The 14,653-nt window shown below is 39.3% G+C and overlaps 1 protein-coding gene across 1 annotated transcript in view; it reads right to left on the bottom strand.

Moving 5' to 3' along the window:
* Positions 1 to 535: 535 nt before the first annotated feature.
* Positions 536 to 14,653, bottom strand: part of CLVS2 (clavesin 2) — a 40,770-nt gene continuing 26,652 nt past the window's right edge. Inside the window, exons 3-5 of the mRNA XM_083731460.1 lie at positions 12,745 to 12,855; positions 10,235 to 10,455; positions 536 to 6,468 (exon numbers count right to left, since the gene is read on the bottom strand). Coding sequence (XP_083587586.1) covers positions 6,381 to 6,468; positions 10,235 to 10,455; positions 12,745 to 12,855 — 420 coding nt within the window. The 3' untranslated portion in view covers positions 536 to 6,380. The remainder of the gene's footprint in view (positions 6,469 to 10,234; positions 10,456 to 12,744; positions 12,856 to 14,653) is intronic.

Raw genomic sequence — 14,653 nt, 5'->3', positions numbered from 1 at the left:
CCTGATTTGCACCATTTTTTGACAGAAGAGTTACCCTGAGGTGCATTTTCCCTTTTTTTGTGACGAAGTTTCCACCATCTTTATGTGATGGGCCAATGATTAATGTTTCCTACAATTTTCTAGGGTGTTGTTAATTCTCAATCAGACCACGTTGAGCAATTTCAGGAAAAGAATTGGGAAGTTACCAGCTTGACTTTTCCCACCAGCCTCAAACATTAATTGGCAAAGAATACTGATCTGAAATCTGCATGCATTTAGGCCTCAGTTTCTATTTTTCACCTGAAGAACGGTGACACAAACAACAACAAAAATCTTGATATAATGCCAGCACAATATGATAAGCAATGCTTTGCGCATCTTTATATATCTAACAGGCACTACTATACACATTAATATGGCACTTTACAGTACATCTCAAAGCTTTAAAAGAAATGACATCTCATTAGCTTGATTTCATGTTAACATACTTATGCTTAATATTGTCATCCATGTTAATGCCATATCAGTTGCTATCAAACATCTAATCCAAAATAAAACCACAAAACTGCCTGGCTGTAGTTTCTGCCTCTGGTCTCATAATCTTCTAACAAATCTTAGAAGCCTGTTGATGGCAACAAACCAAAAGGTAGAGATTTGGCATGAGCCAGTCAAAATTCAGATATTTCATTCAGAACAGTAAGCATGTACTTAACTTAGGCTGAAATGGGACCTTGTTTCAAGGGGTTTAGTAAACCCTTTGCTACACATAAACTAGATGTGGTAATAAAACCAATGGCAACAAAGTCATGATTTGCACTGAGATTTAGCAGTCACAACCCAATAGAGTTAGAGACCCTAACACAGCTGCCACCCACATATTGGTGGTGACCAATGTTGATGGAGGGTGTGGCGGCAGGATGGCACATATGCATATCTGCTGGGGACCACCACTGCAGGGATGGAATCATTGCCATGGCAGAGGTCCCAGCTGTGCCCTGAGGGGCAGAAAGCTACCATTCTCTCCAGAATGTATGGGGTTATTAAAAACCACAATAATAGAAGCTTAGCTAGAACTGGAAAAGGTACTACCAAGACCAAGAGGATGCCAGAATGGGTAACAAGCAGTCAAGAAAGTAAAATGGAAGTGTTGTCAAAATGAGAACAAAAAGGAATGCAAACTTTGGCAAAAGAAATGCAAGTAGACAATAATGGATGGAAGGAAAATAATAATTTAAGAAGCATGTTGTTAAAAATGTTAAACCCAACAATCCCCAAGAAGAAAAACACCAGGAGCAGAGAGGTAATTGGATGTTTAGACAGCAAAGGAGTCAAAGGCCTGCTAAAATAGGAAAAGGAGAGAATCTGAATGAATTGTTTGCATCTGTTTTAACTGTGGAAGATGTAAGGCAGATCCCTGTGCCTGAACTAACTTTCTCGGGAAGGGAGTCAGCATCTGAGGCAGTGGTGACAAAAGATGAAATCGTAGGCTTTTCTAAGAAATAAAATGAACAACTCACTGGGTCAGTGTGGAATCCCCCCAAGAGTTCTCTCAAATGTGAAATTGCTGGTCCTGTAACAAAAATATGCAGCATGTGTTCTTATGTGAGATTTAGGTGCTGAACCTCCAGGCCATGGCTGGAGATATCCATGATGTGATATTCAAAACAATCACTTTGCCAAGGATCTAGCTCTCAGTATGTTTTAGTTTATAATTCAGGCAAACATGTAAAATAGATACAGGAGGTTCCTAAACTGCTTTTGAGGTTGTACCCAAGGATGGCTCAACTGAGTAAGATTTTATCATGTCCTGTATTCCTTTAGATCACCGCTATCAAAGGGGCTGGCTTTCTCATTTAAAGGACTTTTTCTACTGGCATCATAAGCCTTGAATTCATAAAAGGAGGAAGCCTGCTTAGGAATAAGCTATTAATTTCCATCACCCACCTCTGAAAATCTGCTGCTGAATTAATTTGTGGCTATGGGACATACAGTGTGCCTAGAATCTGCTGGTGCTCTCTGAAGACCCGATTTTGTACAGCGAGAGTACTTCCTTTGGAACATATCAGTTTATTCTCAGCAAAATATGGAGGTTGAATTATGCAAAATCATGGTGTTACCTCCTGAGAGGACTATCTGAGTGTTCATTACAGCAATAGCTGAATTAGACATTGGGATGCATTTCCGAAACACATAGAGACAAGAATTCAAATGCAAAAATAAAACTAAAACAAGCCACTTAGTATATGGAGGTTTCATGAGGTAAGGTTGATTTTTCCTTTATGAAGTTTCATGAAGATTGCAAAAATAAGAACCTTTAGAGATGTCAACCTATACTCACTTTCTATACCTAATATCCAATGAGTATACCTGGATGGGATTGTGCTGTTAAAAGTGAGTTACACTGCAATTCTAACCATGACTACTCAGAGGTAAGTCCTATTGAATTCAGCTTATTCCCAGGTAAGTGAGGCCAGGATAACAGCCTTAATGAAATTCAGCTTTTGTGAAGTGGAATTAATAAAGCTATGCTCAGTCACACCAGCAGCAGTTCTGTCTGTTCTGTCTGTGTACATTCAGAAACTGTCAACTGTGGCTTAAGCACCGCTGACTTGACTGAAGCTTAAATATGGAACATGTTAACTCTAGGCAAATTAGTTCTGACACTGCAAGAAAAAAGATCTTTTTATTGCTCTAAATGAGAGTGATTCAGCCTATGAAATAGACCCACCTATAATCCATTTCATGACAGCATATATATGGAAGGAAACATGGGGACAGGCCCTAGTGATACAAAACACAGTATTTGAAGCTTGAATTCATTCATTCCCCCCCCCCCCGAAAAACCCTAGGCTTTCTGAATAAAAGCTTTTTGCCAGAGAACAAGGATTTATAGGGAAACAGATGCTGCATATGGTCCTGAAAGGATAGCTCCTGTAGCTCATAATGAAGTGAGCAGCTCTCCCACTCAACAAAGCCTTTGCTTAGCTCTTTGCCTACTGCCTCAGCCAGGATATTATTGGACAATGAGAAACTGACTGTAGCATAATTCCAGGGTTCCTGGAGCTTCCTATCTCTATCAACTTGTATGTATTTGGCAGATCTCAAATCTTAAGATTTCGGAGCGACTAACATACTATATGACACAACATCTCCCGACTCTAACCACCAGAAGGATCATTCATTCACCACCTAGCCAGATCTATGTACACAACACAGTTCAAGATGTACCACAAATGCCATTATTCATTGCACACATATAATTTCAGAGCCATGCATTATATGTTGCTGCCAATCTGGTTTGATGAAATTGCATAATAGGTGAGCTGATCTCTTAACTGGATTCCATAGGCCAATTGGCAGACCAACGCTGTGCTATAAAGATGTCTGTGAACATGACATGAAGTCTGGCAACATAAACCCCGCTCTATGGGAATCCTTTGCAGATGACCGCAGTGCCTGGAGACAGGCAGTCAAGTCATGTATCCATAGCATAGGAGAAATGACCTCTGGGAGGATCACAAAGAGAAGAAACACCATGGTGCATCTGCAACAGAACAACCGGATGTCACCATCTGCCCCAGCTGCAACAGATCATGTCTCTCCCACATCAGTCTCTACAGCCACAGAAAGTGTTGCAATCTGCCAACAGTTTGATCTCACCAGTAAAGGAACACTCGTCCATTGTCTCCCAAGAAAATGTGTGCTAACTACAGGTGTGTTTCATTTTTGTTTTCAACACCAGACTCTTTTTTTTGTGCTACACCAAGACAGAGTCCTCTTGTCTGGCATTGCTACAAATGTCTGCATCTGCAGTTAAGCTTATCCACAAATTACCATTTCATTTTGCCTAGCATGTTTTCTGTTCCAAATTGTCTAACTCTTATCAGTTTGGAAGCATAAGGATTCCAATCATTAAACAGCTTGCTCATTCCTATGGAGCCATGCAAAAAGGTATTAGTGCTATACAGGAAACTTCTAAAGTTAGAGACCCGAGCTTCAATTGAGAAATAACACATATCTAATCAAATTACTCCATGGGAACTGATGTAGATCCCCATGGAGAGACATGCAATGTTCTTACTGCTGATGTTGCTAAAGGTGCTGCAGCTGTATTTCTAGGAAAACTCTGAGACTGCAGTCTTGTGATAAATTAGGCTGCTTACTTACCACCAAGGGTCAAACCAGATACAGTTGCTGGTCCTGGCACATATGCTAGATAGCCTAGACTGGCCATGGCTGCCTCTTAAGTGTTTATTCAGTGAGGTGGCCCAAGGGCAATTGATATCATACAATAGGCAGTCATTGTTTTAAGATCACAGCTTTCAACTTAAGATCTCTGGATGCGATAAGCATAGGTCTTGTCAACTATAAGCCATTCCTGTCAAAAACAGATCCATTTTGGTTAATGCATTCATCATAGTGTTCCCACCATGAAGGTTTCCCTGCTTAATAGATAGGTTGCTTGTTTACCATGTTATTAGAATGATGAATGCTTCTATAATGTAACCAAACATAATGCTCTAGCCTGCAAAGAACACCATTGTCATAATTTAAATAAGGAAAAGAAAAATTAAGCCAAATAAGAATCTCTTAACTGAGCATCCAGCAGTGCATTAAGTGGTCTAGAATACACTACAGCCTCACATCATTTTAACACTAGCTTGCAGTGGAAATCAATGATAGCAGACATGCACATGGTGTCTCAACAGAGTATCTGAGTTATACAAAGACAGTACAGGCAGAATGTATATTAATTCCTCTTTCCCCAAGAATTATCTGAAGGTTGTCTCTGAATGGCATGGAGGTGATTTAAAACAAACAAGTCATTCTACTGTCTTGAAACTGAAGATTTTCAATGGGAACACAATCTGTCGCAGCATTAAGCCTGATCTTAGGCATCTTAAATATCCAATAATTAATTCCAATATGTTTCTTCAGAGCCCTTAAGAGTTCAGTAGTAACGTTTTGGTTTTTTTGCGAGAAAGAGATCTTGTCATTCCTGTTCAAGTGGCATATTAAATTCTGATGACAGAGATCTGTATAGTTGTAGGGTACATTCTTGTCTTGATGTACGGCGAAAATACACAAGCATATCAGCACACATCAAAGATGAATATATACCCCTAAACTACAGCTGACCATGTTCAGTCCACTTTAGGGACTGTTTGGTCTTTTGAGGTAAAAATGTATTTTCTGTCTAATATGGCACATGTTTCATCTACACAATTACATCACAAAACAAAAGATGGCCTTAGCATGGTATTGTACTACACCGTACTTATAACAATTAAATCTTGCTCAAAGTAGGATGCGGTACTTAATCTTTTACTATGTTAACGATGACATTGTCTTAATATACAATCTATAATAAACTCTAAGCACACCAAATAGGTATGATTTGTTTTTATAAATCCTTGATTACATATACTTATCTACCAATGACACTTTATATGTAGAGAGTGGTAAAAATATATAGATATGTATTCAGACTTCAGTTTTGTAAGGTTTAGAAATGCATCAGTCTGTTGCTGCTGAGTATTATGGGTGGAATGCTGAGCATTACTACAAATGGTCTAGTCAAGGAGGCAAGTTCTCAAATGGGGACCAGATAAGAGGCAGATGCTTTGAGACACACCTAATGCTCAGGACCCAAATGGGTCTCAAAACCCCAAACTTAGTATTAAAAGATTAAAAACCAGTTGTCTTATATGCCAAAGAAAGGTGCTTGGCTCCCTGTGTCTATACCTTCTTTCTTTCTTTCTTTCTTTCTTTCTTTCTTTCTTTCTTTCTTTCCTTTCTCTTTCTAGTCTCCATCATGAATCTCAGCAATGTCTGTGAAATACAATCTGATTGACAGGTAACATCACACCAGTTACAACGATGTCTACAGGACCCTATATCTTCTCGTTTAAAGAAAAAATGTTTGAACAGAATAAAGCAGTCCATATGAAAGGTGTAATATGGCTTTGTATAAAAAGGATGAATGTTACTTAGGTCTGATTTCTTTCTTTCTTTTTTCTCAGAGTGCTTTTCGTTCTTTTACAGTGCATTCAACTGGCATATTTTAATAGCCACTCTTTTTTTCCCCTTTCCTGTACTACATCCCTACCATTACTTACAAATGCAGAGAGAAGGAATAGACTCTATTTACAAACAGGTTGGCACTTAACAGAATATATTATTGATATTTGCTCCTTTTCATCTTCTTCCTTTCCACCCTGTTTTCCAGCCCAGGGCACGCATGTTCCAGGCTGACTGGCAAAACCTGCTGCCTCATTATGTTATGCTACATTAACATGAAAAATAGGATTCCGGCTGGTACACATTCTCCTCCCAATGGTTTGCTTGTTGCCGAAAGGCAATACCTTCCACCCCAATTCATGTTCGATGCTCAGACATTGTTAGTCAAGAGAAAGCAAGGGCTGCATGTTTTCTTCTTCATTTTTATCCATGCGCTTTAACACTCCAGGGTCCACAACTGACTGAGACCTGTGGAAAAAAAGTATTTTTTTATTAAAGAAAAGCCTGATATTAAGACAAATGAAAGTAGACCTCACTTATTTATTTATTTTTTAAAAGCTAGCCAGTATCCAGAAAATCGCTTGGGAAATATGGTGTGATACCTACAACCAGTGTATATTTAATATTTAAAGATGTACACCTCTCCTCCACACACTATATCGGGGTGGGGAACTTATGACCCTCCAAATGTTGTTGGAAATAGATGCTTATCAGACGCTGCCAGCATGGCCAATAATAATAAAATTGTCATTATTAAGTCACAGATGATGGCAGTCCAACAACACCTAAAGGGCTACAGCTTCTCCATACTTCCTCTAAAGAAAGCTGGTAAACTTCTCAGGACAGGTTCAAAATGTATTTTTTTGAGGTTTCTCACCCCAGAATGCTACCCTGAGATACAAATTCTTTCTATGCTAACAGATAAATCACTTTCAATCATTATTTTACACTAACAAAGAATACATTTTTTTTTTGGTCATCCATGTGCCATTCTCTTGATGAAACTGATCCACTCACCAAAGAGAACAACACTGAATTCTTTATATCAGGGATCACCAAGGTGGTGCCCTCCAGATGCTGTGGACTACAACTCCCATCAGCCCCAGTTAGAATGGCCAATGGGCGAAGATGCTGGGGCTTGGCGTCCACCAACATTTGGAGAGCACTCTATTGGGTACCCTCAAGTTTACATGATCACTTACTCCATGATAAAAACATATAGAAGTTAAGGGCTTCTGATCCAGCGTTCCGAGTAAGTAATTCCGAGCACATTTGAGCTGAAGTCCCTTCCAGTCTTTTGTGTTTCAAAAGGCCTTATTCCTGAACACAGTGCACAGATGTCTATAGGGGCATGTGTCCTGAGCGAGTGCAGAGACATCAACTTAATTCACAGGATGGGAGCTACCTAGTAGAAGTGGAACTGCTATGGATCAAAGAGGACAAACCGCCCTGAGATGTTGTGATGAAGGACGGTATATAAATCCAAGAAATAATAAAAATAAAATTCTGACTGTAGAAATATCAGATTAAAAAAACCACACATATCTGAATTCAAAGAATCTTACGAAAAAATAGGTTTAATAGCTATTACTGAAGTCAAGCAAGGATTTCCATGTATTTGTGCTAGCAGTAAGGTAAAAACGTCCTGTTGCTGAGGAAAGGGGATTAGATTCCATACAAAGTCTTGCCAGCTGCAAGCTGCTGGCAGTGGAATATTTCCAACACACCATCTGGCTAATAATGCTCTGAAACTGGCATCACATGCTACCTAGAGGCCCTACTTGGCCTTTTCAAGAGGAGCATTAGCAGGCACCCAAAACAGTATTTACCCCAAAGCCATGGAGCAGAATGATTCTTGGCTGAAGCAATACATGCGCCAGCTTCTTGAGATTAACTTGACCACTAGCCGAGGTGCAACAGAAAAGCTTAATCTACTTGACTAATGAAACAAATTGTTTGTATCCATCTCTGGTGGATGGCTTGGAAATGCCCAAGGAGGATATTAAAAACATGAGTGGGTGGATGAGCTCAGGCTGTGGCTTAGGAAGAAAGGATTCAAACAGATACTTTGGGATAGTGACACATGGCACCCCTTGCCCTTGAACTTAAATGGACTGGCAACCAGCCTGCACTAATATTTCTGACAACGCAAAGGGAAATATGTTACCCTATTATCACTGAGCAAGGACAGTTTCCTTCAGCAAAACTGGTCAACTAGCAGAGAACAAAGCTTCAGAGTTCATGCAGCTACATTTCATTAATATTTTTTTCATCAGAAAGAAACTGCAGTCACTGGAAATGCAATGCTGTTTTTTCTCTAAAGTCCTCCCTTCAAATGTAATTTAATATTTGTTACTGATGTTGTAGAAATGGATGGCTTCAGATCTCAGCATAATAATGTAGTCACATATGTGGTTCCTAACAATACTGTCTAATCTGTTATTGAGAGGTTATTTCTCTGGTACCTAAATAATAATAAAATAATAATAATAATAATAATAATAATAATATTTCTGAACTCTGTAGCACACAGCGTGGCTTGCACAGGTGTATGAGCAATGTCTGACAGGTTGGGCATATCTCGTTGGGCTTGCTTTGCTAGATTCATGTTTCAATTCCATAGCTTTTGTTCTTCCAGGATAATGCCTGAAGGGGGAATTCACTTGGTTCCCTCATGATAATATCTGATATCTGTGTCCCAATGGGTTGTCCTCCACATCTGGAATCACACAACACTCCACAGGGCTGGTATGAAAGTGCCATGACTTGCAATAACTTCACACCATCCCACCTGCTCCCTTAGATCAGAAGGAGAGGCCATCCTCTGTGTCCTGCTAAGTGTGGAAGCACAGCTGCATGGGACAAAAGAGAGGAATTTCTTAGTGGTGAGCAGCTGGAGCATGAAACGTGGATGGAGAGAATTCTGACTGGCTGTCAGACTACCAGGTAGTATGAGCAAAGGGAAGGGGGGAAGGGAACTAATTCCATCCACCCACCCAGTTCACTGGCAGCTCTAGCAGCCTGGACACTGATGTGGCTACTGGGAAGAGAGAAGAGGTGTGTCTGCTGCCAATTACTGGACAGCCCACCTATAGATCTGTAATAGGATATCACTGCTTTTGTTTGTTGTTGGGATTGAGATTGCTTGTGAGGGGGCTTATCCCAATCTCTTGCTGAGAGCTTGACTTTGGTGAACAGTAGAGGGGCTGCTGCCCACAAACACACCCCTTTGTGATCAGTGTGTAGGAGACAAGGCTTTTGCTACATTATGGTTCTGTTTGTAGGTATTTCTATTGAATCAATGTCCTCTTGTTTGCTGGGATTTGTATTTCAATCAGTAGAGTAAATGATTATTGAGGCAGTATGTGCAGATGGGTGAAGGTGAATGTTTAGCCTGTGTTTTAGCTGCTGTTTTATAATTGTTTTCTAATTACCTATGATCATGTGATTTGTTGATTTGTTAATGGTGTTATATGCCTTGGTGGGGTCAGCTCTAAATTGCCCAGACATTGTAATTGTAGCCTACAGCTGTGGCTGTTCTTTATTGTTGGTAAGCCATGTTGGGACTCCTTTGAATGGAAGGTGGCATAGAAATACATAGTCAATCAAATCAATGAAGTGCATTTGGTCCCTGTCCATCACTACTTTCTGTTCTGGCAGGCTTTTATTATATGAGGCAAACAATAATTTTACGATCTTTTAAAACTGCTGACCCTCTCTCTTTGTATTTTACATCATTAATGAAAATGTAATGTTCTATGTTGCAAGCTGCCTTGAGCGGAGTTTTCTTTTTCCACTTCAAAATGCATTAATACAAAACAACGAATGTTACTGCATCAATATGCATTACAGTTTAATGGAATGGCTAAATTACATAGGGGAAGCACCACAGCTCATGCTTTGCATCCAAAAATCTCAGATAAAATTCCTGATATATCCAAGTAGATAAAGAATACTGCTTGAAAACCTGCTGCCAGACAGTGCCAACAGTGATGCGCTAAATGGACCAACACTATGACTGAGTCATGGCAGCTTCCTATGTTCCTAGGAAATCATATGCTACTGTCCTGGCCCTCAGCAGAAGTCATTCAGTCTAGAAAATCAACTACATGAGAGATAGCTACTGACATGCCCTTGAGAACTTTGTGGACTCCGACTCCCATTAGCCCCATCCAAGCATCGTCAATGGTCAATGTCTACACCCTTCTTTTCTGTTTCAACAGGCCTAACTTACCGCTTCATGGATTTGGGAGACAGGTCCTTTTCGACTTCTTTTGCAGAAGTGTTGTATGAGTCCACACTGTATTCGCTGTCGTCGTCGTATTCGTGATCAAGCAGCGTTCTTGCCCACGTGCCCATATCGTAAGGCGGCAGCATTCCACCAAATTCAGAAGGCAGAATCTCAGGGTGGATTAGCTGGTGCAGGCTGTTGAGGTTATTTCCATGGAGAAATATCTGTTAAAAGGATGAATCAAAGACATTACAAGCCAGCACCTTCAGCGGATATCAGTCCTTCCTGACACAAGGCAAATCCATGCAAGGTTTTCAAAAATCAGCTATGCTGGGGATGTCTGATGTTCAACGAGGAAAAGTAAAAAAAAAAAAATCCCACTAGTGCACGCATCTCATTCTATGGATCCTAGCTAATAAATGTATGTGTGTAATGTGTATGTATATGTTCTGCTAAACTCTAAGGAATGTTGCATTTTAGGACCACTTAAAGGTTTCTAATTTATTAGAAAACATAAGTACTGGATTGTACCCAGTGCGATTAGAAGTTCACATACCTCTTCCCCAATGTAGCCTCTTGTGCCCACTGAAAAACTTCTCCAAGGGCAGGCATTCTAAAGTATGGCCTGAGGTGTGGGGCAGGAGGGTACAAAAGGGAAGGAGGATTGCCAAAATTAGGTTGAAGTAGCTAGTGCAAGCAAATGGTTGCAAAAATACTTCTTGGTACAAGTGGACTTCCATTCACACAGCACTGGATACAAACCCGCTGGGCAGAATTTTAAAATTCGGACCACTTCCAGTGCATCTCATGCCGGAATAAGTTTCATGCAGCTGACACTTTGTGGCAGAAGCTGAAGGGAGAATGCAAATATATCCGGCAAGATGGCTTTTCAGTGTGTGTGTGTGTGTTTATATTAAAAGAATAGGCAATCATAGGTTCATAAGTGCCCCCAAACACCCCCAAGCATATTTTCCAGACTAAAAAATAAAAAAAATCTGACATATGACCGAGAAACACTACAGTCTTTTTGGAGAGAAAAACCCAGAATGAGTTGGATAACACAGCATCTCTGCTTCTCAGAAATCTAAGATAAACCACAGCACCCCACCAGGGTCTTTTTAAATATCCTACTGAGTGGGATCTGTGATGTGTGTCATGGAATTTATTTCTTCTTCCTTCATCAAATTCCACTTGCTCTGACTACAGCAGGACACCGCATTTTGCTTCTAGATAGTTAGTAGCTGCCATCTAGCTAGCCTTAGCATGTACCCTCAAGGGCTCCAGCATGTACAGTGGAACTTTCTTTTCTTTCCCTTCAAAGAATAGTGCTACTTAGCATGTCATTTCAAGCTGCTTTTGAATTTCCTATAGATTTCAAAGGCAGCGTATGAATGTGGTGCAAGAGTTGTTCTTGGGGAAAGGATAAAAAAAGCCCTAACACATACAGTATGAGTGGGTTTTCCTGCTGGTGTACTTTCCTGGAGTTTGATTAGTGTCCACATCAAACAAATTGGTACACTGGACTGATGAAAATGGGCAATGAAAACACAGAGTGCTGCAGTAATCAATGCCCCAAAGTCCAGCCACCATTTCTCTTTTAAGCCAGCAGGTCAGATTTCCATTTATGACTCTTGTGAAAATGTACATCACCATATGTTAAAACACAGGTGTCGTATTTTTGTCTAATGTTAAGTTAACATGAGCCATTCATGACTTTATAACTTTGACTAGTCAACATAGTATTCTGTACCAGCTGATACTTCTGAATATCATCTGCAGAGATGATATTCAGAAGTATCAGCTGGTACAAAATACTATAGTCCAGTTATTGATGGGGTGCTTCCTGGGAGTATTTTACTCCAATGCTTCACATGTTGGCTACTTATAGCATTATGCACCTCAATAAAAGTAATAGGTTAGGAACCTGCACCCAACATAACCAAGATTTGTGAAAATGTACCTCCCCATAAATTAAAACACAGGCAATTTGATTATGTCCCATTTCATGACAGCTTCTTTATTAACTTACACACAGCATTTTTAAACTATGCTTACTGCATTAGGTTCAGAACATTTTAAAGCACTGTAAAACTTATAAAATCGGGGCTAGGCTTTGATTGATCAAGGAACAGTGTTTGAAGGTGAATTTATTTAGTCTCTGTTATCATCTGGATGCTAAAGTCTATTGGTATCAATGTTTTATCTCTTACATAAAACATATTTACAATTGTTCTTACTCTTTAAAAAATATGATTACTGTATTATGATTTTGCAAAGCTTCCTAATATCTTGGAAGTTAAAACTCTTAATAGAACAACAGAAACCATTCCCCATTGGCACATTGCATGATGAAACAAACATAGTTTTAGAATGAGTGAATGTGTTTCATAAGGAATTTATTTCAATGCTACAGGCACTGCCTCTGCTGCTTGTGTTGCTTGCCAATCAAAGTGATCAATCTAGAAACAAAGAACAATTTTGCAAAACCATGCAAACAAACAAGAGAAAAATACCCTTTTCCTTGTCTTTTCTTTCAAAAATGGCCGTATAACTGTATAGAGGGCATGGATGTACCATGGTTGATTTACAAAATGAATTCCTCCAAAGCGAGCTGGAAAACTGTCCTAGGATATAATACATATAAAAGATGGTTAGTGGCCTTGTTTTATTCATCACAGTTGCAATTTGCTTCCTTCTCATCACAAAGTGCACACTCACACAACCTTGCACAGTAGGTTTGGCTGAGATTTTGGCTAGTGCAATCATGCTTGAATGCGAATCTGAATCCAGACCTTCTCACTCCAAATCCAATATTCTATTGGCAATTATCACACCTAAGTCATTTCATGCATGGCATTTGAATTCTCTATCCTAAAATGTAGCCACATTATTTTAAACATAAAAGGCAAAGAACAAAAATAAGGTAATATTTAAAGAATGGAATTCCAATTTTTCATTTCAGGATAGCAATAACCAAGATGCCCAATTTCCTGTCAGTAACCCTCTCTCAATCTTTCAGATAAAGAGATGGCAATTTTGCCTGCTAGGTAGCAGTTCAAATATGTTCATTCTAGATACAAGATTTGCCATCTAAAGTTGTTTTCCCCATCCATGTACCCAAATTCACTTTCATTTATCTTTTATGAATGAACACTATTCTTGTTTTATATATGTTGTTAGCTGCCTTATGAGTCTTTGATTGGGGAGGGGGAACCTATAAATGTTTCAATAAATTAACACAGTAGTTTGTCCCATTCCTCGGTCTAACAATTATATATTTGCTTTCCTGTGTTATAGATTATTAAAAGAGATGAGGGATTTACAGGTAAATACTTACTCAGTACTCACAATACATCATAAAGCTGAAACTACATTATGTATTCTTTAAATGTGACTGTAGAATATTTATGAACCTCTGTCTATGCTGCACACTCAGAGAGATTTTTCTATAAGAAATGTAAGGAGAAAGCTTCTCTACTGAACTGCTTTCTAAATTGGTTTTGGCTGTTTCTCTACAGGCGGCTATTAAAGAAACATGAAAGAATGGAAAATGTAACCGTGCAAACCAATTTTACAAGCAATACTTGACTCTGTTGCATTACTTGGCGGCTCACAGAATCTGTGTACAGAGGGGCAGGTTTCTAATGATTTTGTTAAAACCCTGGAATGTTGGGTTTTCATATTAAAATGCAAGTTCCAAGGCCTCATTGTTGCAAAAGAAAAAAGGAAATCTTGAAAACGTAACCTAGGTGAACCTTCCTATCTATGTTCCAGTACATCTACCCCTCTCACTTTTTTTCTCTCATGCCATGTATACACCTCTCCCTGTGCGCACAATTATCCATCCTCTCTGTAGAATCATAGCTTCTGTCTACAACATCTTTCCAAGTTATCACTTAAAGCACATCCTTCTCTCAACGTATTGTAGTTTTTGTATTAATTTTAAGCAGCAAGAGAAATGCTGCGATTTCGTAAGTTTCAGCAGAGCTTTGATGATCAAGAATATCCTTTCTGGCAGGTTCCAAGTAATAAATTCAGTTATTTAAAGATTTATGCTTCAGTACAGGCACACACACCCCGACACATGTTTGACTTACGTGCAACAGCAAATACATGCAAAGCCAGGAAATAAGTAAATAAATAGGTTTAAACTGCAAAAAAAGGCATGGAAAGGGCAAAAACAGCCTGAAAAGAGAAAGAAAACAGCTAGCAATCCCAGGAACCTTTGCAACTGCAATCCCACTTTGGGGTACTGGGTCTACCCCCTTTGTAGTTATTTTCACATCATCCTCCAGTGATGAGGAAGGCTGAGAGACATCATTGCCACCATTCATGCCAGTCTGGTAAGTGCTGCTGGTTTTTAAAGGGTGTTTAAATAGTTTTCAGAAGTTTAGAGGGTGTTTACAGGCTCTTAGATAGTGT

The sequence above is a fragment of the Podarcis gaigeae genome (assembly GCF_964106915.1).
Source record: "Podarcis gaigeae genome assembly, chromosome: 3".
In the NCBI taxonomy this organism is placed as follows: domain Eukaryota; kingdom Metazoa; phylum Chordata; class Lepidosauria; order Squamata; family Lacertidae; genus Podarcis; species Podarcis gaigeae.
This window is presented reverse-complemented; position numbering and strand designations above follow the sequence as displayed.